Genomic DNA, 25,562 nt, shown 5'->3' with positions numbered 1-25,562 from the left:
GTTGGCCGACGTCATGTGGAGGGCTTGGAGGTAACGGAGGTGTAGGTGACCTGCGATGACTCGGAGGCGGTGTTGTCCTTGGGGTCGAGCCTGGAAGCTTGATGTAGTTCTTGTCCCATAGGATGACTCCACCCAGTACTTCTTCGAGTGTCCTCTCATCTTCGGGTCCAGCTATGTCGAGCTCCATATCATTAAACCCCGTCATGATTTCATCCACCCCGACTTTAGCAAAGCCAGCTGGAATCTCACGGCCATGCCAGCGTGCATCAGGGCCAGAAGGTAAAGCTTGTCCGACGGCCACCTTCATGGATATGTTCTTGAATTTCTGATGGAGTTCACATGATGTTGACTCCTTGATTCCATCCACGGGGTAGCCGAGACCGCCCTCTATCATTCTTCGTTCATCGTCGGGTGGGGCCTCAGATTCAGCCACGCTGCTTTTCTGCTTAGATGGGGCGCCGGTAATATCAAGTGCAGGATCTTCGTGGCACGGTACTCCTCTAAGCTCATCAATCTGCTTCTGTTGCTCGTTAATCCTGGCAAGCAACTGGTTGAACTTGTCATTCTCCTCATCCTGCTGCCGCTTCTTTGCTCTCTCTCGGCTTCTGTAAGTGTCTTGGTCTCTGGCAAACCCAAGCCACCACGGGTAAGAAGGACCGAAGCCTCGCGTTCGTCCTCCATGTTCGTCATTGCCGAGGACCAGTATGAGCAAATCTTTATCTCTATCTGCAGTGAACTTTCTTTGTCCCTCCTTAATTTATTTCACTATCCTTTTCCAATTCTCCCTGGGTATCCTAAGATCGTCATTGCAGATGAGGTCCCCTGTTGTTTCGTCGTACGACCCACCATGCGCAAGGAACCAATTTCTTGCTCTCAATTCCCACTCATCACGGAGTGGTTCAGGTACGATGCCTTTATCTATCAGGTCTTGCTCTTTCTTATCCCACTTTGGGATGGCAGTCTCATAGCCCCCTGGCCCCAGCTTGTGGTGATATTTCTTCTTGTCGGCATTTATCTTGTTCTTTTCTGATAATGCCTGGGCATCTTCTGACTCCTTGTACTCTTGAAATGCCTTCCAGTGATTCGCCTGCTTGGCTAGATACCCCTCGAATACTGGCACTTTCTTTGTCTTCAGATAGTTTTTCCATAACTTCTTCTTCCAGCTACGGAACAGTTCGGCCATCTTCTTCAGAGTCCACTGCTTGACTTTGGCCCTCAGTTTGTCTGCGGCGTCTTCATTCTCGCATTCTGGCAGGTGAAATGTGACATGAGATCATTCCAAAGATTATCTTTGTACCTTTCGGCGACATAGTCACTATCGGCTGCCCCTTTGCGCTTGTTCCACTCCCGAACGCTGATCGGGACGTGATCCCTAACGAGAACTCCGCATTGCTTCTTGAATGTGTCAGCAGCATTCTTAGGAAGCTTGGGTTCGCCCGTAGGAAATATCACCTCAAATGTGTAATGCGTCCGTGCATCCAACTTTCTAGTCGGGACTCGTTTCGTACTTTTGCTCGATGTGGAGGCCTAAGAGGGAGAAACATTCGTCAAATGAATGTATATGTATACAATATAGAGCTATCTCCAATATTTTTCACATATTACAAGTGATTGTCGAACTTCATATGTATACCTCGCCGGACTTCTCCTCTTCACCGGCTTCTCCATCAGTGGAGCTATCACCTTCTCCGTCATTGGACCTATCTCCTGCCCCATCGGCTTCATCTTCGTGTCGCTCGACCTCCATTCCAACGTCCTGGTTTAGATATGACGACGGAGATTCAGCTGGTTCAACGTCGGGGCCGTCTTTGATTATATCTTCGAGAAGTTCTTCCTCTTCGAGGTTCCTGATATGTGTATCCATAGTTCTGCAAAAAACGGATTCTCTTAACCTTTGTACCAAAAAAGAATTATTCTATCAGGAACTCCGTTCCAAAACAACTTAAGTCCCGGGTCGTGGCTCCACCCGGGACTCCTAGATTTCTGCATAGTATTCAAAGTAGGAGTACTTTTCCAATTTGAGCATTCAATAAGCAAAACCAAATCGTAAAATAAAGTAGTATTCAAATTAGCATGCATTCAATTATAAGCTAATACATCATCACTTTTGTCCGTACATCGTCGAATATTATCACTAATACTCCTCGAATACTATTATACATATAGCATCACTGATACATCTAGAACCGTAGCGCCCGACGGGTATCGGCGCGGGCGGTGGACACCCAAAGAGAAGGAACCATCACAGGATCATAGCTCCAGTGAGATCCCCGAAGAACCTGCCAGATATGCTCGAACCTGCCCTCCAACGCAACCATGTAGCGACGGACGTGCTCATCCTGTTGGAAATATGCCCTAGAGGCAATAATAAATTAGTTATTATTATATTTCTTTGTTCATGATAATCGTTTATTATCCATGCTATAATTGTATTGATTGGAAACACAGTGCATGTGTGGATACATAGACAAAACACTGTCCCTAGTAAGCCTCTAGTTGACTAGCTCGTTGATCAAAGATGGTCAAGGTTTCCTGACCATAGGCAAGTGTTGTCACTTGATAACGGGATCACATCATTAGGAGAATCATGTGATGGACTAGACCCAAACTAATGGACGTACCATGTTGATCGTGTCATTTTGTTGCTACTGTTTTCTGCGTGTCAAGTATTTGTTCCTATGACCATGAGATCATATAACTCACTGACACCGGAGGAATGCTTTGTGTGTATCAAACGTCGCAACGTAACTGGGTGACTATAAAGATGCTCTACAGGTATCTCCAAAGGTGTTCGTTGAGTTAGTATGGATCGAGACTGGGATTTGTCACTCCGTGTGACGGAGAGGTATCTCGGGGCCCACTCGGTAATACAACATCACACACAAGCCTTGCAAGCAATGTGACTTAGTGTAAGTTGCGGGATCTTGTATTACGAAATGAGTAAAGAGACTTGCCGGTAAACGAGATTGAAATAGGTATGCGGATACTGACGATCGAATCTCGGGCAAGTAACATACCGAAGGACAAAGGGAATGACATACGGGATTATATGAATCCTTGGCACTGAGGTTCAAACGATAAGATCTTCGTAGAATATGTAGGATCCAATATGGGCATCCAGGTCCCGCTATTGGATATTGACCGAGGAGTCTCTCGGGTCATGTCTACATAGTTCTCGAACCCGCAGGGTCTGCACACTTAAGGTTCGACGTTGTTTTATGCGTATTTGAGTTATATGGTTGGTTACGGAATGTTGTTCGGAGTCTCGGATGAGATCACGGACGTCACGAGGGTTTCCGGAATGGTCTGGAAACGAAGATTGATATATAGGATGACCTCATTTGGTTACCGGAAGGTTTTCGTGCATTACCGGAAAAGTTTCGGGCTCATCGGTAGTGTACTGGGAGTGCCGGGAGGGGTGCCAGGGACCATCAGGAGGGGTGTCACGCCCCAAGGGGTCTCATGGGCTATGGGAAGAGATAAACCAGCCCCTAGTGGGCTGGAATAAGTTCCCACTAAGGCCCATAAGGTTTGAGAAGAAAAAACACAAGGTGGAAAGAGTTTCCAAGTGGGAAGGTGGAATCCTACTCCAAGTAGGATTGGAGTAGGACTCCTCCACCTCCCATTTCGGCCAAACCTTTAGGTTTTGAGGCTGCCTCCTCCCCTCCCTCCCTCCTATATATAGTGGGGTTTTAGGGCTGATTTGAGACAACTTTTGCCACGGCAGCCCGACCACATACCTCCACGGTTTTTCCTCTAGATCGCGTTTCTACGGAGCTCGGGCGGAGCCCTGCTGAGATTAGATCACCACCAACCTTCGGAGCGCCGTCACGCTGCCAGAGAACTCATCTACCTCTCCGTCTCTCTTGCTGGATCAAGAAGGCCGAGATCATCGTCGAGCGGTACGTGTGCTGAACACGGAGGTGTCGTCCGTTCGGCACTAGATCGGAGCGGATCGTGGGACGGATCGCGGGACGGTTCGCGGGGCGGATCGAGGGACGTGAGGACGTTCCACTACATCAACCGCGTTTCTTAACGCTTCTGCTGTGCGATCTACAAGGGTACGTAGATCGGAAATCCCCTCTCGTAGATGGACATCACCATGATAGGTCTTCGTGCGCATAGGAAAATTTTTGTTTCCCATGCGACGTTCCCCAATAGTGGCATCATGAGCTAGGTTCATGCTTAGATGTAATCTCGAGTAGAACACAAAAGTTTTTGTGGGCGGTGATGTGCGTCTTGCTGCCCTCCTTAGTCTTTTCTTGATTCCGCGGTATTGTTGGATTGAAGCGGCTTGGACCGACATTACTCGTACGCTTACGAGAGACTGGTTTCATCGCCATGAGTAACTCCGTTGCTCAAAGATGACTGGCAAGTGTCGGTTTCTCCAACTTTAGTTGAATCGGATTTGACCGAGGAGGTCCTTGGATGAGGTTAAATAGCAATTCATATATCTCCGTTGTGGTGTTTGCGTAAGTAAGATGCGATCCTACTAGATACCCATGGTCACCACGTAAAACATGCAACAACAAATTAGAGGACGTCCAACTTGTTTTTGCAGGGTATGCTTGTGATGTTATATGGCCAACGATGTGATGTGATATATTGGATGTATGAGATGATCATGTTGTAATAGTTAATATCAACTTGCACGTCGATGGTACGGCAACCGGCAGGAGCCATAGGGTTGTCTTTAAACTAATGTTTGTGCTTGCAGATGCGTTTACTATATTGCTAGGACGTAGCTTTAGTAGTAATAGCATGAGTAGCACGACAACCCCGATGGCGACACGTTGATGGATATCATGAGATGTTGGAGATCATGGTGTGACGCCGGTGACAAAAACATCGTGCCGGTGCTTTGGTGATGGTGATCAAGAAGCACATGATGATGGCCATATCATGTCACTTATGAATTGCATGTGATGTTAATCCTTTATGCACCTTATCTTGCTTAGAACGACGGTAGCATTATGAGGTGATCTCTCACTAAAATTTCAAGACGAAATTGTGTTCTCCCCGACTGTGCACCGTTGCGACAGTTCTTCGTTTCGAGACACCATGTGATGATCGGGTGTGATAGACTCAACGTTCACATACAACGGGTGCAAAATAGTTGCACACGCGGAACACTCTGGTTAAGCTTGACGAGCCTAGCATGTGCAGACATGGCCTCGGAACACATGAGACTGAAAGGTCGAGCATGAATCGTATAGTTGATATGATTAGCATAGAGATGCTTACCATTGAAACTATTCTCGACTCACGTGATGATCGGACTTGAGATAGTGGATTTGGATCATGTACCACTCAAATGACTAGAGATATGTACTTTTTGAGTGGGAGTTCTTAAGTAATATGATTAATTGAACTAATTGTCATGAACATAGTCTAATGGTCTTTGCGAATTACGATGTAGCTTGCGCTATAGCTCTACTGTTTTTATATGTTCCTAGAGAAAATTTAGTTGAAAGTTGATAGTAGCAAACTTTGCGGACTGAGTCTGTAAAACCGAGGATTGTCATCGTTGCTGCGCAGAAGGCTTATGTCCTTAATGCACCACTCGGTGTGCTGCACCTCGAGCGTCGTCTGTGGATGTTGTGAACATCCGACATACACGTTTCTGATGACTACACGATAGTTCAGTACAAAATACTTAATGGCTTAGAAGCAAGGCGCCGAAGACGTTTTGAAACGTCAAGGAACATAAGAGATGTTCTAAAGAGATGAAATTGTGATTTCATGCTTGTGCCCTTGTTAAGAGGTATGAGACCTCCGACAAGATTCTTTGTCCACGAAGTAGAGGATAAAAGCTCAATTGTTGAGCGTGTGCTCAGATTATCTGAGTACGACAATCGCTTGAATCAAGTGGGAGTTGATCTTCCAGATAAGATAGTGATGGTTCTCCAAAGTCACTGCCACCAAGTTGTGAGAGCTTCGTGACGAACTATAACATATCAAGGATAGATACAATGATCCTTGAGCGATTCGCGATGTTTGACACTGCAAAAGTAGAAATCAAGAAGGAGCATCAATAGTTGATGGTTAGTAAAACCACTAAGTTTTGAGAAAGGCAAGGGATAGAAGGGATACTTCGTGAAACGGCAAAGCAGTTGCTGCACTAATGAAGAGACCCCAGATTAAACCCAAGCCCGGGACTAAGTGCTTCTGTTATGAGGGGAACGGTCACTGAGGCGGAGCAACTCTAGATACTTGGTAGATAAGAAGGCTGGCAAAAGTCGAAAGAAGTATATTTGATATACATGATGTTGATGTGTACTTTACTAGTACTCCTAGTAGCACGAGGGTATTGGATACCGGTTCGGTTGCTAAGTGATTAGTAACACGAAATGAAAGCTACGGCATAAACGGAGACTAGCTAAAGGCGAGGTGACGATATGTGTTGGAAGTGTTTCCAAGGTTGATATGATCAAACGTCCCACGCTCCCTCTACCATCGGGATTGGTGTTAAACCTAAATAATTGTTATTTGGTGCTTGCGTTAAGCATGAACATGATTGGATCGTGTTTATTGCAATACGATTATTCATTTAAGGAGAATAATGGTTACTCTATTTGCTTGAATGATCACCTTCAATGGTTTATTGAATCTCGATCGTAGTGTTACACATGTTCATGATATTGGTGCCAAAAGATACGAGGTAATGATAATAGTACCACTCACTTGTGGCACTGCCGCTTGAGTCATGTTGGTATAAATTGCATGAAGAGGCTCCATGCTAATGGATCTTTATACTCACTTGATTTTGAATCACTAGAGACATGCAAATCATACCACATGAGCAAGGCCTTGTTTTCATTGAGATGAAACAAGATAGTAACTTGTTGGAAGTGATACATTTTGATGTATGCAGTCCAATGGGTGCTGAGGCACGCAGTGGATATCATTATGTTCTTACTTCAATGAAGATTTGAGTAGATACAAGAGTATTTACTTAATGAATCACGAGTCTGAAATATTGAAAAGTTCAATTCTGTTTCAGAGTGAAGTTCGTCGTAACAAGAGGATAAACTGTCTACGATATGATCATAGAAATGAATATCTCAGTTACGAGTTTTGGTACGCAGTTAAGACAATGTGGAAATTGTTTCGCAGTTCATGCCACCTGGAACATCATAGTGTGATGATGTGTCTGAACGTCATAGCCACGCACTATTTGGTATGGTGCATGCTATGATGTCTCTTATTCAATTACCACTATCGTTTATGGGTTATGCATTAGAGACAACCGCATTCACTTTAAATAGGGCACCGCGTATTTCCGTTGAGATAACACAGTATAGACTGAGGTTTAGAGAAATCTAAACTGTCGTTTCTTGAAAGTCTGGGGCTTCGACACTTATGTGAAAAAGTTTCACTCTGATAAGCTCGAACCCAAAAGCGGATAAATGCATCTTCATAGGATATCCAAAACAGTTGCGTACATCTCCTATCTCAGATCCGAAAGCAAAGAGTTTGTTTCTAGAAACAGATCCTTTCTCGAGGAAAGGTTTCTCTCGAAAGAATTGAGTGGGAGGGTGGTAGAACTTGATGAGGTTACTGAACCATCACTTCAACCAGTGTGTAGCAGGGCGCAGGAAGTTGTTCCTGTGGCGCCTACACCAATTGAAGTGAAAGCTGATGATGGTGATCATCGAGCATCGGATCAAGTCACTACAAACCTCGTAGGTTGACAAGGTCGCGTACTACTGCAGAGTGGTACGGTAATCCTGTCTTGGAGGTCATGTTGTTGGACAACAATGAACCTACGAGTTATGGAGAAGCAATGGTGGGCCCGGATTCCGACAAATGGCTGGAAGCCATGAAATCCGAGAGAGGATCCATGTATGAAAACAAAGTGTAGACTTTGGAAGAACTACTTGATGGTCGTAGGACTATTGAGTAAAGATGGATCTTTAAAAGGAAGACAGACGATGATGGTGATAAGTCACTATTAAGAAAAGCTCGACTTGTCGCAAAGATGTTTCCGACAAGATCAAACAGTTGACTATGATGAGACTTTCTCACTCGTAGCGATGCTAAAAGTATGTTAGAATTATGTTAGTAGTTGCTGCATTATTTATGAAATATTGCACATAGGATGTCAAAACATTGTTTCCTCGACGGTTTCCTTGAGCAAACATTGTATGTGATACAACCAGGAGGTTTTGTCGATCCTAAAGATACTAGCAAGTATGCAAGCTCCAACGATCCTTCAATGGACTGGAGCAAGCATCTCGGAGTTGGAATATACACTTTGATGAGATGATCAAAGATTTTGGGTTTGTACAAGGTTTATGAGAAACTTGTATTTCCAAAGAAGTGAGTGGGAGCACTATAGAATTTCTGATAAGTATATGTGGTTGACATATTGTGGATCAGAAGTAATGTAGAATTTCTATAAAGCATACAAGGTTGTTTGAAAGGAGTTTTTCAAAGGAATACCTGGATTGCGCTACTTGAACGTTGAGCATGAAAGATCTATGGAGATAGATCGAAAGCGCTTAATAGAAGTTTCAACAAGATGCATGCCTTGACAAGTTTTTGAAGGAGTTCAAAATAGATCAGCAAAGAAGGATTTCTTGGTTGCATTGTAAGGTGTGAATTTGAGTAAGACTCAAAACCCGACCCCGACAGAATAAAGAGAATAGACGAAGGTCGTCTTCTATGCCTTGGCCATAGAATCTGAAGTATGACATGCTGTGTACCGCACCTGATGTGTGCCTTGACTCAAAGTCTGTTGAGAGGTACAGAGAGTGATCCATGATTGAATCACTAGCAGCGGTCAAAATTTATACTTAGTAACTGATGGACTAAGGAATTTTTCTCGATTATGGAGGTGGTTAAAGAGTTCGTCGTAAAGGGTTACGTCGATGCAAGCTTTGACACTAATCCGAATAACTATAAGTAGTGAAACGGATTCGTATAATAGAGTAGATATTTGGAGTATTTCCGAATATCACATAGTAGTAGCATCTATAAGATGACATAAAGATTTGTAAAGAACACACGGATCTGAAAGTTTCAGAACCGTTGACTAAAACCTCTCTCACGAGCAAGACGTGATCAGACCCCATAATTATATGGGTGTTGGATTCGTTGGAATCACATGGTGATGTGAACTAGATTATTGACTCTAGTGCAAGTGGGAGACTGTTGGAAATATGCCCTAGAGGCAATAATAAATTAGTTATTATTATATTTCTTTGTTCATGATAATCGTTTATTATCCATGCTATAATTGTATTGATTGGAAACACAGTGCATGTGTGGATACATAGACAAAACACTGTCCCTAGTAAGCCTCTAGTTGACTAGCTCGTTGATCAAAGATGGTCAAGGTTTCGTGACCATAGGCAAGTGTTGTCACTTGATAACGGGATCACATCATTAGGAGAATCATGTGATGGACTAGACCCAAACTAATGGACGTAGCATGTTGATCGTGTCATTTTGTTGCTACTGTTTTCTGTGTGTCAAGTATTTGTTCCTATGACCATGAGATCATATAACTCACTGACACCGGAGGAATGCTTTGTGTGTATCAAACGTCGCAACGTAACTGGGTGACTATAAAGATGCTCTACAGGTATCTCCAAAGATGTTCGTTGAGTTAGTATGGATCGAGACTGGGATTTGTCACTCCGTGTGACGGAGAGGTATCTCGGGGCCCACTCGGTAATACAACATCACACACAAGCCTTGCAAGCAATGTGACTTAGTGTAAGTTGCGGGATCTTGTATTACGAAACGAGTAATGAGACTTGCCGGTAAACGAGATTGAAATAGGTATGCGGATACTAACGATCGAATCTCGGGCAAGTAACATATCGAAGGACAAAGGGAATGACATACGGGATTATATGAATCCTTGGCACTGAGGTTCAAACGATAAGATCTTCGTAGAATATGTAGGATCCAATATGGGCATCCAGGTCCCGCTATTGGATATTGACCGAGGAGTCTCTCGGGTCATGTCTACATAGTTCTCTAACCCGCGGGGTCTGCACACTTAAGGTTCGACGTTGTTTTATGCGTATTTGAGTTATATGGTTGGTTACCGAATGTTGTTCGGAGTCCCGGATGAGATCATGGACGTCATGAGGGTTTCCGGAATGGTCCGGAAACGAAGATTGATATATAGGATGACCTCATTTGGTTACCGGAAGGTTTTCGTGCATTACCGGAAAAGTTTCGGGCTCATCGGTAGTGTACTTGGAGTGCCGGGAGGGGTGCCAGGGACCATCAGGAGGGGTGTCACGCCCCAAGGGGTCTCATGGGCTATGGGAAGAGATAAACCAGCCCCTAGTGGGCTGGAATAAGTTCCCACTAAGGCCCATAAGGTTTGAGAAGGAAAAAACACAAGGTGGAAAGAGTTTCCAAGTGGGAAGGTGGAATCCTACTCCAAGTAGGATTGGAGTAGGACTCCTCCACCTCCAATTTCGGCCAAACCTTTAGGTTTTGAGGCTGCCTCCTCCCCTCCCTCCCTCCTATATATAGTGGGGTTTTAGGGCTGATTTGAGACAACTTTTGTCACGGCAGCCCGACCACATACCTCCACGGTTTTTTCTTTAGATCGCGTTTCTACGGAGCTCGGGCAGAGCCCTGCTGAGATTAGATCACCACCAACCTCCGGAGCGCCGTCACGCTGCCAGAGAACTCATCTACCTCTCCGTCTCTCTTGCTGGATCAAGAAGGCCGAGATCATCATCGAGTTGTACGTGTGCTGAATGCGGAGGTGCCGTCCGTTCGGCACTAGATCGGAGCGGATCGTGGGACGGATCGCGGGACGGTTCGTGGGACGGTTCGCGGGGCGGATCGAGGGACGTGAGGACGTTCCACTACATCAACCGCGTTTCTTAACGCTTCTGCTGTGCGATCTACAAGGGTACGTAGATCGGAAATCCCCTCTCGTAGATGGACATCACCATGATAGGTCTTCGTGCGCGTAGGAAAATTTTTGTTTCCCATGCGACGTTCCCCAACACATCCTCCTCGCTGACACGGTGGCGTACCACCTCCGCGGTGTCCGGAAGCCTCGGCACCCTCACTGGCCCACGCGACCGCCACCAAACAAGGATCGGGTCAACGATGGGCTGGCTCCTCACCAACCTACGCCCCCCCCCCCGGAAGGTAGCACCTCCCAATACCAGCCGGGCGGAGCCCAGTCCCGGATAGGGCCCCTCTGATCAAGCAGGTGTCCTCCGCCGAGTCGACGGCGAGGATGCGGGATAGGCATCGTAAAATGAACTAAAAAAATAAACTAGTTCTATTAATTTTCTTGCTAAAAATAAACTATTAACACTTAAGCATATACAATAGCAAAATTAAACTATTAACACTGTATATACAATAGCAAAATTAAGCAATAATCTAAGAAACACTATTAACACTTAAGCATATACACTATACAATAGCAAAATTAAATGACAAAAAAAATATTTCTTCTTCTTGTAACCCTAAACTAATTTTTCCTCTTCTTCTACTTCTTCTTCTACTTCTACTTCTCCTCTTCTTGTAGTACTTCTCCTCTTCTCTTCTTCTACTTCTCCTCTCCTCCTCTTCTAATTTTTTCTCTTCTTCTACTTCTCCTCTTCTTCTATTTTTCCTCTTCTTCTCCTCTCCTCCTCTTCTTATTCTCCTTTTTCTTCTTTTCCTCTCCTCCTCTTCTTATTTTCATTTTTCCTAATCTTATTTTCTTATTTTTGTTCATATTTCTTCTTCTTGTAACCCTAACCTAATTCTAAATATTACTAACCCTAATAATCTAGCACAAACCTAATAACAATAGGAATTAAATGACAAAAAAATCTTTTTCTTTCTCTTCTTTTCTTCTCCTTTTTCTTCTTTTCTTCTCCTTTTTCTTCCTTTCTTCTCCTTTTTCTTCTTCTCTTCTCCTTTTTCTTCTTTTCTTCTACTGGCCGGAGTGTTGGGGAGGAGGGGGCGGGGGGCTTACCGGCCGGAGGTGTCGACGACGCGCGGCGAGGAGGACGGCGCGACGCGCGGCGAGGAGGGCGGCGCGCGGCGAGGAGGAGGACGGCGGTGAGGAGGACGACGGCGACGGCGAGGAGGACGGTAGGCGGCGGCGAGCAGGACGTCGGGCAGCCTAACGGCGTCGTCGAGTTCGTCGTTGTGCCGCGTCGGGCAGGAGAACGAGAGGAAGAAGAAGAGAAATGGACGATTTGGGTTGGAATTTTTCGAAGTCCCGGTGCGTGGCTCGAACCGGGACTAAAGACCCCCTTTAGTCCCGGTTGGAGCCACGGTCCGGGACTAAAGCCCCTCGTTTCCCGCCTCCTCGCCTGCCGAAAAAGGGTCTTTAGTCCCGGGGCGTGGCTCTAACCGGGACTAAAGGGGGTCTGTAGTCCCGGGGCGTGGCTCCACCCGGGACTAAAGCCCCTCCTCGGTTGTACGATAAGTTTAGTCCCACCTCGCCCAGCGAGGGGGACTAACACTTGTTTATAAGCCCCGTCGCAGCTTCTCCATCGAGCTCCTCTCTAAAGCAGGCTTACGGGCCTAAACTCACTGAAAATTGTAACTATATTAGAAATTATAGGGAAAATTCAATCTAAATTCAAATGAGAATTTAGATTGAATTTTCTCTATGATTTCGAATATAGTTTCAATTTTTTCTATTTTCATAATTAATAATTTTGCTATCCAAACCATTATCTATTTTGTTATTTTCAATTAAAAACTATGTTTATTAAAAATTCTTTTTGCATATTTGAGAATTTGACAAAACTATGATAATGAAAAGTGTTTTAAATTGAATAAATAATGCAAAACTATTTTTTATAAACTAAAACTGTAACTCTCGAAGTAGCAGCGTTTCGAACGAGAACTCATCTCTTACAAAGGGATTTCATTTTTTTGAACTTATTTAAACTCCATATTTTTTGTGTGTTCAAAATGCACCATTCAAAGGCACATCACAAAATTTCAACAATTTCTGACTTCATTTGGTATATTTCGTGCATTTACTTTTTTTTTTAGCTAGTTGACCCTGAAATTGAAAAACACTACAAATGAACTCTGAAAATGTTGAAAGTTGGCATGCTATCATCATTTCACCCACATAGCATGTGTTAAAAAGTTGAGAGGGCTACGACAAAAACTGGATGCAGTTCGTGTACAAAACAGACAATCTCTCTCGAAGTAGGAGGGTTTCGAACGAGAACTCATCTCTTACAAAGGGATTTCATTTTTTGAACTTATTTGAACTCCATACTTTTTGTGTGTTCAAAATGCACCATTCTAAGGCACATCACAAAATTTCCATAATTTCTGACTTCATTTGATATTCTTCGTGCATTTACTTTTTTTTTTGAGCTAGTTGACCCTAAAATTGAAAAGCACTACAAATGAACTCTGAAAATGTTGAAAGTTGGCATGCTATCATCATTTCACCCACATAGCATGTGTTAAAAAGTTGAGAGGGCTACGACAAAAACTGGATGCAGTTCGTGTACAAACGGACAATCTCTCTCGAAGTAGGAGGGTTTCGAACGAGAATTCATCTCTTACAAAGGGATTTCATTTTTTTTGAACTTATTTGAACTCCATACTTTTTGTGTGTTCAAAATGCACCATTCAAAGTCACATCACAAAATTTCAACAATTTCTGACTTCATTTGGTATTCTTCGTGCATTTACTTATTTTTTTTGAGCTAGTTGACCCTGAAATTGAAAAGCACTACAAATAAACTCTGAAAATGTTGAAAGTTGGCATGCTATCATCATTTCACCCACATAGCATGTGTTAAAAAGTTCAGAGGGCTACGACAAAAAATGGATGCAGTTCGTGTACAAAACGGACAATCTCTCTCGAAGTAGCAGGGTTTCGAACGACAACTCATCTCTTACAAAGGGATTTCATTTTTTTGAACTTATTTGAACTCCATACTTTTTGTGTGTTCAAAATGCACCATTCTAAGGCACATCACAAAATTTCAACAATTTCTGACTTCATTTGGTATTCTTCGTGCATTTACTTATTTTTTTGAGCTAGTTGACCCTGAAATTGAAAAGCATTACAAATAAACTCTGAAAATGTTGAAAGTTGGCATGTTATCATCATTTCACCCACATAGTATGTGTTAAAAAATTGAGAGGGCTACGACCAAAACTGGATGCAGTTCGTGTACAAAACGGACAATCTCTCTCGAAGTAGGAGGGTTTCGAACGAGAACTCATCTCTTACAAAGGGATTTCATTTTTTTGAACTTATTTGAACTCCATACTTTTTTTGTGTTCAAAATGCATCATTCAAAGGCACATCACAAAATTTCAACAATTTCTGACTTCATTTGGTATTCTTCGTGCATTTACTTATTTTTTTTGAGCTAGTTGACCCTGAAATTGAAAAGCACTACAAATGAACTCTGAAAATGTTGAAAGTTGGCATGCTATCATCATTTCACCCACATAGCATGTGTTAAAAAGTTCAGAGGGCTACGACAAAAACTGGATGCACTTCGTGTACAAAACGGATATTCTCTCTCGAAGTAGGAGGGTTTCGAACGAGAACTCATCTCTTACAAAGGGATTTCATTTTTTTGAACTTATTTGAACTCCATACTTTTTGTGTGTTCAAAATGCACCATTCAAAGGCACATCACAAAATGGACAATCTCTCTCGAAGTAGAAGCGACCCCCACAATAAGAGATGACATTCTTCTTCTCTCATATATGGTGGACACTAGCTCACCTGATTTTTCAACCGTCGATGATGGTCGCTACTCCTACTTCCCCTAGTGCATAACCAATATCTAGCACAAGGAAAAGAAGGGGAAGCGACCCCCACAACAAAAGTGGTTCCGCAGCACGCCACGTGGTTCCGCTGCACGCCACGTGGGACTAATGGTCTTTCATTTTTAAATGACTGTTTTAATCAAAAACAGATCTGTTACAAAAGGGATTTCATTTTTTGAACTTATTTGAACTGAAGACTTTTTGTATATATATGTGGTCGAAATGCATGATACCATGAAGTTAGAAAGGGCTAAACCATTCAAAAGTAGAAAATGAAGTTAGAAAGGACTAAACCATTCAAATTTGGAAACTATAATGGCACAAACAGAAACTAGACATATATAAATTGATCCAAGAAGTACATGATACTAGTCCAAACAGTACATAATAATAGCTACCATAGATATATATACAAGTGTTCGACGTTCAGAACACTACTCGTCTGAATCATCTAAATCAGAATGTCCACCTTCCTCGAGGTGACGCTGGCCATAGTGGACGACTCGAATCTTGCGGTACAACTCGTATGAAACGTATGCATCTTTTGCTGCATACTCAATGTTGATATCATCAAGTGGGCCCTTCTCCCAAAGTTTGTGCTGAGACTTTGGGAAACTGGTCTTCATATCAGCATATGAATCGTCGATCAAGGCAACTGCCATATGAGCCAGCGAAGTCCTATCATGTCGAAGCCTGAATATCGTTTGGAGATCAACGAGGCAACCAACTGGTATCTCAATACCGAAGCTGTGCCTCATCTTCAGCTTGTCGTTCCTTATGTCAACGGAAGCAAAAGTGATGCCGCTGCGAAGGAAGTCCATGAGTTCTGGACAATGCTTGTCACTCCTGCAACAGAAAAAAATTAAAATGGAACAAATGTTACATACTGCTGCAATAAGGAAACATGTTTCACTACAACTAAAGAGAAAATTATCTTTAGGATTCAAATAGAACATATGCAATGGAACCTAGAGAGATCACTATAGCTATCCAATGGAACCTAGAGAGATCACTAGCTATATGCAATTTTCATGACTATGACATATCATATTGCTATCCAATGGAACCTAGAGAGATCACTAGCTATATTCAATTTTCATAACCTTGGATCAAAGAACACCGCATAAAATTGTATCACTACAACTATGATTTCAATGGAACATATTGAACCAATCAGATTTTTCAGATTGTGGAACACTATTCCAATCAGATTGTGTTCCCTTCAACTAATCAAAATTGTTTCACTACAACTATTTGAAGCGGACCAACTATGATTCCAATGGAACATATTAAACACTAGTTGATTCTAATACGATTTTTCAGATTATGGAACACTATTCCAATCAGATTGTGTTCCCCTTCAACTAATCAAAATTGCTTCACTACAACTATTTGAAGGGAACCAACTATGATTCCAATGGAACATACTAAACACTAGTTGATTCTAATACGATTTTTCAGATTATGGAACACTATTCCAATTAGATTGTGCTCCCCTTCAACTAATCAAAATTGTTTCACTACAACTATTTGAAGGGAACCAACTATGATTGAAACAAATAAACTTACAATGTCATTATCTTGGATCAAAGAAAGCCTCAAAACTTACCTCGCCCATTGGAAGATCAAAACATGGCATGCGAAGCATAGTTGGATGGCGGCAACACCGCGTTGATCGGCCGTGTACTCCAGATCAAGCCCCAAGAACTTCTCATGATCCACTGCATTGTCAAACCATCGTTCCTTCAACTGTTGAAGAAAAAACGACACCTCCCTGCTCAGGTTCGTGTACACGACATGGAGCTTGGTCATGCCATGTGCGAGCACCTCATGAAAGCTAGTTGGCATGGTGGAAGAAGAGAAGGGAAGAAGAGAGGAGAAGAACATAGAGGGAGAGCGAGAGAGAAGAAGAAACAGAGAAATGGCGACTGTACGCTTCGGTTCGTGCTTTTCATCGCCCGAAACGACGCGGGATGCAAACCGTTTGGGTCTTTAGTCCCGGGTTGAGCCACCAACCGGGACTAAATAGGTATACCAACGGTCGCCACCACTACGGCAGGCCACGTGTTAGTCCTTTAGTCCTGGGTTGAGCCACCAACCGGGACTAAAGGGGGATACGAACGGTTGCCACCACCACTGCCCACCGCGTAGCCCTTTAGTCCCGGTTTGGGACACGAACCGGGACTAAAGGCTCCTTACGGGCCGGGTGGCCACCACTACGGCAGGCCACGTGTTAGTCCTTTAGTCCCGGGTTGAGCCACCAACCGGGACTAAAGGGGGATACGAACGGTTGCCACCACCACTGCCCACCGCGTAGCCCTTTAGTCCCGGTTTGGGACATGAACCGGGACTAAAGGCTCGAGGGAGGCATTGAGAATTGGGGCGACGTGGCCGGGCCTTTAGTCCCGGCCCAGAGGCAGGCCGGGACTAAATGGTCCCGGCCAAAGGCCCATTTTCCACTAGTGTTCTGTCCTTAATTTTCTTTTCCCTGGGTTATAAATTATAGAGCTGTTTGGTTGTAGTTCGTCTTTGTTTGTGAGTTTTTAGGTTAGATCCTTTCGATCTACGCTACTCTTCATCGGCGGCGATTGATGTTTCGAGGCATTGATCCTATGGGGCCTTAGCATGACGACTTCTCGACTGTCTACTACAACAAGTTTTGTCCGGCTCCGGCAAAAGAGCGGCGACAACGGCATGCCTGACAAGGTTGATGCGTCAGCTCATGTTCTGAACATGGATAGATGAAAGACGACGATTGAGATCTTTGTGTAACTGAAAGAAAAATATGAGTTGAGTTTCACCCAGCGACCCATCCCGCGTCGCCCCCACATGGCGACGGGGAGGGAACCCTAGATCGTGTTGTCGGTCCCCCTCCCCTCCCCTTCCTCCTCCTCGCCGCCGCCAGGGGGCCCGGCCGGGCAAAGGTCGGTCGGCATCGACGGCGATGGGGCATCCTCGTCCTCCCGCGTGGGCCAACACCCCGGACCGGAGCATGGCATTGTCGCCGGGTGCCACGGCGGTTCGTCTGCAGCGGCGGCGCGACGGGCGGCCCGGTGGCGGTGTGTGCCGGGAGACGACGGCGGTCGGCCGTCCGGCTCCTCCGGCGGCAAGGGCTGCGAACGACACAGGTCGTGGGTGGCGGCCTCTTCTTCGGCGCGGGCGAGCGGAGGTGGCGACAGGACAGCAGTATGCTCGACCCCCTCCTCTTCGGTCGTGGTGGCACATGAATCGACTGCTGGTGGCGGCTCCTCTTGTGCTATGGTTGCTGGCTCGTCTGGCCGGTAGGTGGCTAGGGAGCCATGAGGGGGGAGGTAGGGATGCCTCCCGGACTCATCGTCGCCGGGATTTGGAGGGGCCGGATCGGGCGTTTCGGGTGGCTGCAGCATGGCTGGCCGCAGGCGAATTCCCTGCCCAGATCTGGTCGGCTGCCGGTCAATCCTACCAAAGGAGCTTGTTTGGGGTGGAAAGAGGGGTATTTTCTGTCCCTTAACCAGTTGATGATGTCGGTGTGCAGCGACGGCGGTCCTGGGGTGGTCTTGGATGCTGGGGTGGCGGCCTCGATGGTGGGAGGTGCGATGCTTGTGGGCGGAGCTCGCGGCTCGAATGTTGGCCGGTTTCCATGGTCGTGCGGGCGGCGTGGTAGCTTGGGTACGACGGTCAGTGGCGGGGGTTCTTCAAATCCACGTGCTTGCGGCTCTCCCTTGGAGGCGAAGAGGGCTTGCCGGGTGAAAACCCTATCTGGCTTTGCCAGGTCGGCGGCGGCGCCGCCTATAGGTGTCGTCCCCTTCTTAAAGGCGTCGTCGTGGTTCCTCTTCCTCATCCGTGTTACTCCGAGGGAAACCTAGATCCCTTGATTGGGCGGTGATGGTACTTCGGTGCCATGCCCTTGTTGGAGGCTCCGCCTTGGAGTAATCGATTCGTCGTACACAGCTCCGACGCTCCGCCATGATTCATTCACGGTTGAGGGCTCCGGCGACTTCAAGCGTGGGCTAGATGGCTTGGAGTTGTGTGGGGTGGTGTAGCTATTCTCTACATTCTTGTATCTTGCTCTGTGTGTGTGGAGTTGTATGAGCTTGGATGTATTTGGTTCGTTGCTTTATTTATAAAGCAGGGTGAAAGCCTTTTTCGGTAAAGACGACGCTTGACGCCTTTGAGAGTGCACCGGACCAGGGTGTGCCCCAGTACCGGCATTGTGACTTGGTTGGGGCATATGGCTTTAGATCTTAGGCTTTGGTGTGAAGTCTGTTTGGTATTCGGTTCGGATTTTTGACACCCCTTCATCAAGTGAATAGGAGTAGCGACAGATATTGTCAAGATGATGGCTTGAGACATACCGATGTAGTACTTTGTAAGGTCTTTGTGGATAATTAATAAAGTGATTGCATGCATTGTCCAGATGGAAAGGTCGGGGGTCATCCTCCTTTTCTAAAAAATAAAATAAAATAAAATAAAGAGCGGCGATGACGGCAACGCGTCTTCGGCTCGCTTGTAGTCATCGCTAGATGGTTTATGGATCTAAATGTAATTTTTATTATTTTTAATGTCTGTTGTACTGTCATGACTGAAGATAAATATATTGAAAGTTTTCTCACAAAAAAGAAAAAGGTTGAAGCCCATACAACCATTTTTTTTAATAGTTGATGTAAGTCAACGAGGCCAAAGACATCAACAAGAAAAGTGAAAAACATAGTCAATCAATGTACTGTGCATCCTTGTGATGCAGAGGCTGGATAACCTTTTTTGAAAAAAAAAACATAGTCAGTTATTACAAGATATGAAATTAACATCTATGTCTAAGTCGACCTCTTTCACAAGAACGCCTCTCGGAAAAAATAAATGTCTTCATGTCAGTCATCGCCATGTCCGATCGGACACAACATCCATAATAATTTTCAACTTGATTGCCGAGACCAACCAATGAAGGTCAACACAATAACAAAGGAGATAATTACGCTGCTGTTGAGCCCGACCAGTAAATAATCAATACAAGTGTAACGCAAAAAAAAAAAAATCAATAGTGTGCGGATGCATCACTGACACATGCGGTTAGGTGGTGGCTTGCATGGGGAAGCTTGTTTAAACAAGCTTAACAATAAACAAAGTGGGCAATACCCCATGATGGTATTTTTTTCGATAAACAGCACACTTTGAATAATAATATTTTGAGAGATACAAATGCCATTAGGAGGCTCGAGCAACAAAACGTGTCACCCCACATCTAAGTAGCAGCTAAATTACCTAATCTATGCGTTGTTCAGGGCCAAATTCACAAGCCAAAAAATTGGAACTCCAGGATTGAATTTCCTTGAGGATCATGCAGTAGTCGGTGAAGTGCTAGTGGGACTTGAGATCATCGCAGACTTGATTGATACTGAACCATCAGAATAAGTATGACCATGTTGCAACAGGCAGGAGGGGGAGTTTTCTTTGGCTGGCAGAAACAATTTTTGGGAGTTAAAAGGGGTTTGGGGGCTTGTTTAGAGTATGTTAACTCAACAAAAACAACGGTTTTCTAGGAGTAAAGGTTTTCTTGGGATGGATTAGACTTGCCCTTAGACTGAAAAGAACGGGAAACTAAGCAGTAGCCAGAAACGCGAGGTAGGAAAAAGAAGTGAAAGAAAACTACCGCCCCCCATCAAAATGAGCAAGCGTGACATAATATCAAGTTGAGAGTACACCATACAGCTCCCAGCACTAACTGGCGCTAGCTTGTAAACCCAGCACAAGCCACACAACAGCCCTTACTGAAAGATAACAAAACTGTCATCCCAGAGTGTTTTCGTCACTACACGTACTTGCCTCTGTACTTCGGCTTGGAATCTTTATCAAATTTGGGCTTCCCATCATGCTCCGCCGGGCTGAAGACAGCGGAGTGCAGGTTGCCCTCCTCCATCCATTTCTGGTGGTTCTCCCTGAACTCCTGGTGCCGTTCCTCGCCTATCCTCTCGACCTCTGCTGTGTACGGCCCGACCTTCACCATCGTCAGCAGAACCCGGCTGTACCGCAGGCTTAGGATCTGCTCGCAGGAGGAGACCAGCTTGAAGCAGGGGTGCTCCGGAAATTTTGCTACGTCGGCAACATCATCATCCCGCAAGACCGGATAGAAGAAGACCAGCCTGCCACCAATCACCAGCATTCTCGCAGCGAGGAGGAGGAGGTCATGAACGCATTCTGCAAGACTGTAGGGTGCGGTTGATGGAATATGGTTCTCTCTCTTCTCGTCCGGAACTATGTACGGAGGGATGATGCCTTTTAGGAGCTTCCGACCACCTGACTTCCGCCCACCAGCTCGGACACCATATGGGGGGTCGCAGATGATTGCATCAAATATCTGATGACAAAAGCAGCAGTAGTTTATCATTTCTTGTGACCAAGATGATAGAATAAGGAGTAGCATGCCGAAAGTGCTATTGTGAGCTCGAGCTCAAATGCTCTCAGATGAACAGTAAATCCGAAAAAATAGTAAAATATTTCAAAAAATATAAAAATTTGTGGCAAGAAACATTGATGTTTTTCCTACATGCATGCAAAATTTCATAACGGAATCACATTCCTGGAGTTGTAGACAAAAAAAACAAAATTGATGCTCCAAAATGCTTCCAGAAACACTATTTTTGAAGCATTGATTTTTTATTTATTTTTGCCCACCCCTCCACAAATGTGATTTCATCATGAAAATGTGCACGCATGTAGAAAACATATCAATGTTTCATTCCCCAAAAATTCAGATTTTTTCGATTTTGTTTACTATATTTGCCGATTTTACTGTTCATCCGGGAGTATATGAGCTCGAGCTCATATACTCCATGCACGTAGCATGCAGCTTACACAGAAGACAACCTGCTAATAATAGCATCCAAGGAAAGATGCAATGTTCAGTTGTACACCACAATGCAATATTTTTTGTGTGTGGCCCAAAATCCCATGTTAATATAGTGCAGTTGTTCTACCACACAATAAGCCTAAAGGTCGATATTATCACGCAGTAGTTTATACATCCTATGCTCCAAGTTCTGTTTTTAAGGAGTATTAAGCAAATAATAACCATCATTATTTTCTCAACGGACTAAAAAAAACAAGCATTAAATGGTGAATTTCTTTCAAAGATGGCTATACCAACCACATGAAGGTCATATAAGCATTCAACTATGTGACTGTGAGTATCATGTCATGTGCATCCATGCAAGACTTCAAGCACAACTACAACATTCCTGGCATTAATTTGTGCAAAAGGGACACAGTTGCTGATACTTTTCTTCATTTCAAATCAGTCACTTATGAACAATTCCAAAGCTGTCATAGTGATGCACTGAAACATTGCATAAACAACAGAAAATGCAGGATAGTTACCTCCTTCAGTCCTGGACGCCAAGGTGGCAGGTTGTTATCTGCTCGTAGCACACACAAAGGCTCTGGCAGCTTGTACTGAATAAGATAACATGGTCAACACATTACATGAAACATAGGTATCACCAACTCACGGACTAAATAAGATGTCACTACTTCAAGATACTAATTATGATGATTCAGATGAGTCTCATGACAGGCATGCATCAAGCTTCTCTGAATTAAAATTACCTGCTCGAAGTTGCTCCAAATATTGCAATGAGGGCCACGACCATCCCGCACAACTCTTATATCAATATCTGCACCCTGAAAGAACTTAATAAGCATGACATTGTCTAACAAAATGAGAGGGGTGTATTTATTTCTGCAATAAGAACAAACCATAGTCATGGCTCCAAAATGTGCAGCAGCCACTAAAATGCTCCCGGTGCCAACAAAAGGGTCATACACAAGTTTCCCAGGCCGTGCGAGGCCTTGGTTGGCCATGAGAAACGCCATTTCACAATCCATTGCTGTCGGACCAATGTACTTCCTGCTCTTCAACTCATACGTCGGCACTACATGCCTATCTGCTGCTCCAACCAGCCGGCCAAAGAATACCGTCTTCTGAGAAACTGGTGGAAGGCCATTTTGTGACCCATAATCATCAGTCTCCAAGACAAAGAACTTGTGATCGGGCTTCTTCAAATTAACACGGCCCTAAACAATAGGAACATCACCAATCATAAAGGAAATAACAATTGGCATGCACAAATGCCTTGGAATTAATAGCACAAGGTAGAAAAATTGCGGCTGTAACCTCAAATGGAATGTAAGTGAACCGCTTTATAATGGCATTCTGTTCTTCGAAGCTGACGGCCTTGCCGAAGCTGTCGACGACAATCTTGAACGAGCTCTCCGGCGTCAGGTACGGCAGCTTCCTTTCGTCGGGGTACGCCCGTATCGCCTTCTCCAGTTCGTCGTAGGTGGCACCGTGCCCCCACAGCTCATAGATCCCCTTCACGAGCAGGCCTGGCACATATCATGCAGTGTCCGGGATAAACACCTGAGAAGCTAGGTAGTGACGCGTATCATGCAGGTTGCAGGCATGGTACCAGAAATCAATAAACGATGACGAAGGCAGCTCGCTTACTGCGGTTGGCGATCTGCGCGGCAAGACGCTCGTCGCCGGGGAGGAGAACGAGGTGGAAGGGGGAGTCCTCGTGGTGATTATCGGGCATACGCCACTCTACAGCGGCCCCGGCGCCGGGGCCGCCGAAGAGCTCGGCGAGCGACTGCACTTCCGGCCGCCGGTAGTCGAGGAGCCTGTGGTAGAAGACGCAAAGGTACCACATCTCCTGCCCTCTGTTTTCTGCGTGGCTCCGGCGGGTCGACGACGGCGGAGGGTGTGGAGTCTCCGGCGGCGGCGGCCGGAGGGAACCGAAGCTGCGTGCAAGAAGGAAAGATTAAGGAGAAAACCTACGGAAACCACAGCACACAGTGGGCTTATCGACTCTACGGCCCAGTCTGCAAATGAACTGCGCCCGCGCTGCCAACGACCCAGAAAATTAACACAGCGCCAGCTGTGAATCCGCGCTCATTTACGTTTCCCTTCTGTTCTTAAAGAAAAAATACGTTTCCCTTCTTTCAAGTTCCAACACCTCCCGGTAAACCTCAAATAACTGCTATCGCTTGTAGAAAGTTAACCAAAAAAACAAAATGCTCTCCAACAACTCCAGTAAACTCAAAAATAAGATAGCTCTTTCCATATAATCTGGTGGGTAAAAAATCGGCCGAAAGTTCATGACACGAGTCTTAGGCAGCCGTGGCACCACGCCGGCATTGTTGCCTGTCGTCGCCCCTCCCCCACTGAGTTGCTCATCGCTCTGGTTGCTCCGACAGCTGTTGGCACACCTCCTAGAACCATGCCACTGACTAGCGGCCCCCTGACGGTCAGTGAGAAATAGAAAAACAAGATTTTAGGAAAAGAAGTTGTTGAGTAAATAGGCAATTTTCTGAGTATATTAATCCACGAGATAATAACTAGCATGGCATTGACTAGACTAATGATATACTGATCTTGAGCTAACCTAGCACATACTACGCATATAGTGGATACATCTATGCAGACAAGCAGTATTGCTAGGATAAATACGAACATGAGGATAAACGAGTCATACCCTCCAATCGGCCAGTTGGCCGTAGCAGCGGCGGCAGTATCCTCTGCCGCCTTCTTATCGGCTTCGGCCTTCTCGCGGAGACGGTCAGCTTCGCTTGGTGAAGACATGGCGATGACGAGGGCGACGCGGACGTAGACGAAGCAGACGGACGGAGGCGAGCAGTCGCGTGATCACTCCCCAAAAACCTAATCGCCCCTCTCCCGTACAGGAACCGGAGAGGCGAGGTTTCGGAGGCCTGCTCTCCCGTCGACCGTGTACGCGGTAAACGGGACGGAGTCGCCGGCGGCAGCAGCAGTTGAAGGAACGAACGCGTGAGGCAGATGTGATATGATTCTCGTGACGGCTAGGGTAGGCGACCTCATGCTTATAAAGGCGGCTGGGTGGAGAGACGTAGGCCAAGCCCACGTCCAAGTCGGTAACAGCCACGATCCGACGTCTCGGATCGTGCCTTGTCCGTTACGTATTCTCCGTTCCTGACCGGCAAAAATAAGCGCGTAGGTATGAGCTCGGCTCGGCTCATTCCCGCGGCACGGCGCGGCGCGTCGTGACGGAGGCATGGCGAGGCATGGCGAGGCGGGCGGCGGAGGAGGAGTGCGCGAGGTCACCTTCTCTTCTCACTCTCCAATAGCATGTGGAAGAGAGACCCTTATAAAGGGGTCCAAACTCTCCTCCACTAGCGGTGTGGGACTAAACTCCCACCACCTTGTCATGCCACCACCTACATGGGCCCTTGGAGATTTTTCTGAAATTCTCTAATGGGCCTAAAGCCCACCTCCAAATTTCAACAAATCCCCCACCAGATCTCAAGGGCACATCGTGTTCCCTCGTTCCAATCACTGTTTTAATATACCAGCATTTCAGTGAAGACCTATTAAGGTTGAGCTTCACCTAGAACAAGTAGCTACACCCCTTTACAACTGAACAATGGACTATGCCTTGAATTGTCAGTTTGGCGTAAAGGAGTTTCACCACAAGTCTTACTAGTACTAGACTGCCGAAGGTGACCCCTTGGGTGGAGCATATTAGTCACACTCCTGGCCTATTCATGAGTTTACTAGAGATCACCCAAATCTCATAGACTGTGACCAGCAGTCAAGCTCATATAGGTGTGTTCCTCCAAAGATCGCTCTGTAGGACATCATCTTGCTTACATATAAGCTTTAGAACACATTAAGACAGTAGTCATCCTACCATACAGTATCCGAGAGTATTGCATCTCCAACGGAGTGGGTTAGTAAAGTTACTCTCCTCAGTTCACCACTGGCTTGTTTTCCCAGGTCCTACTTCACGGGATCTCCGATCATA

The 25,562-nt window shown here is 45.3% G+C and overlaps 1 protein-coding gene across 1 annotated transcript; it reads right to left on the bottom strand.

Moving 5' to 3' along the window:
• Window positions 1-20,264: 20,264 nt before the first annotated feature.
• Window positions 20,265-23,580, bottom strand: LOC123439550 (tRNA (guanine(10)-N2)-methyltransferase homolog). Its single transcript, XM_045116251.1, has 6 exons — window positions 23,231-23,580; window positions 22,898-23,109; window positions 22,480-22,797; window positions 22,330-22,404; window positions 22,102-22,176; window positions 20,265-21,082 (listed from the first exon to the last, which is right to left on the bottom strand). The coding sequence occupies exons 1-6, from the start codon at window positions 23,430-23,432 to the stop codon at window positions 20,537-20,539; spliced, it is 1,428 nt and encodes a 475-aa protein (XP_044972186.1). The 5' UTR covers window positions 23,433-23,580; the 3' UTR covers window positions 20,265-20,536.
• Between the last annotated feature and the right edge of the window lie 1,982 nt (window positions 23,581-25,562).

This window comes from Hordeum vulgare, chromosome 3H (genome assembly GCF_904849725.1).
Source record: "Hordeum vulgare subsp. vulgare chromosome 3H, MorexV3_pseudomolecules_assembly, whole genome shotgun sequence".
NCBI classification, from domain to species: Eukaryota; Viridiplantae; Streptophyta; class Magnoliopsida; order Poales; family Poaceae; genus Hordeum; species Hordeum vulgare.
This window is presented reverse-complemented; position numbering and strand designations above follow the sequence as displayed.

Excerpts from the sequence above, each read along its gene's own strand:
- LOC123439550 (XM_045116251.1), bottom strand. The coding sequence starts at position 23,432 with ATGTGGTACCTTTGCGTCTTCTACCACAGGCTCCTCGACTACCGGCGG. Across the intron at positions 23,110-23,230 it reads CGCGCAGATCGCCAACCGCA|GCCTGCTCGTGAAGGGGATC; the intron begins GTAAGCGAGCTG and ends GATATGTGCCAG. Across the intron at positions 22,177-22,329 it reads TTTGGAGCAACTTCGAGCAG|TACAAGCTGCCAGAGCCTTT; the intron begins GTAATTTTAATT and ends TATCTTATTCAG.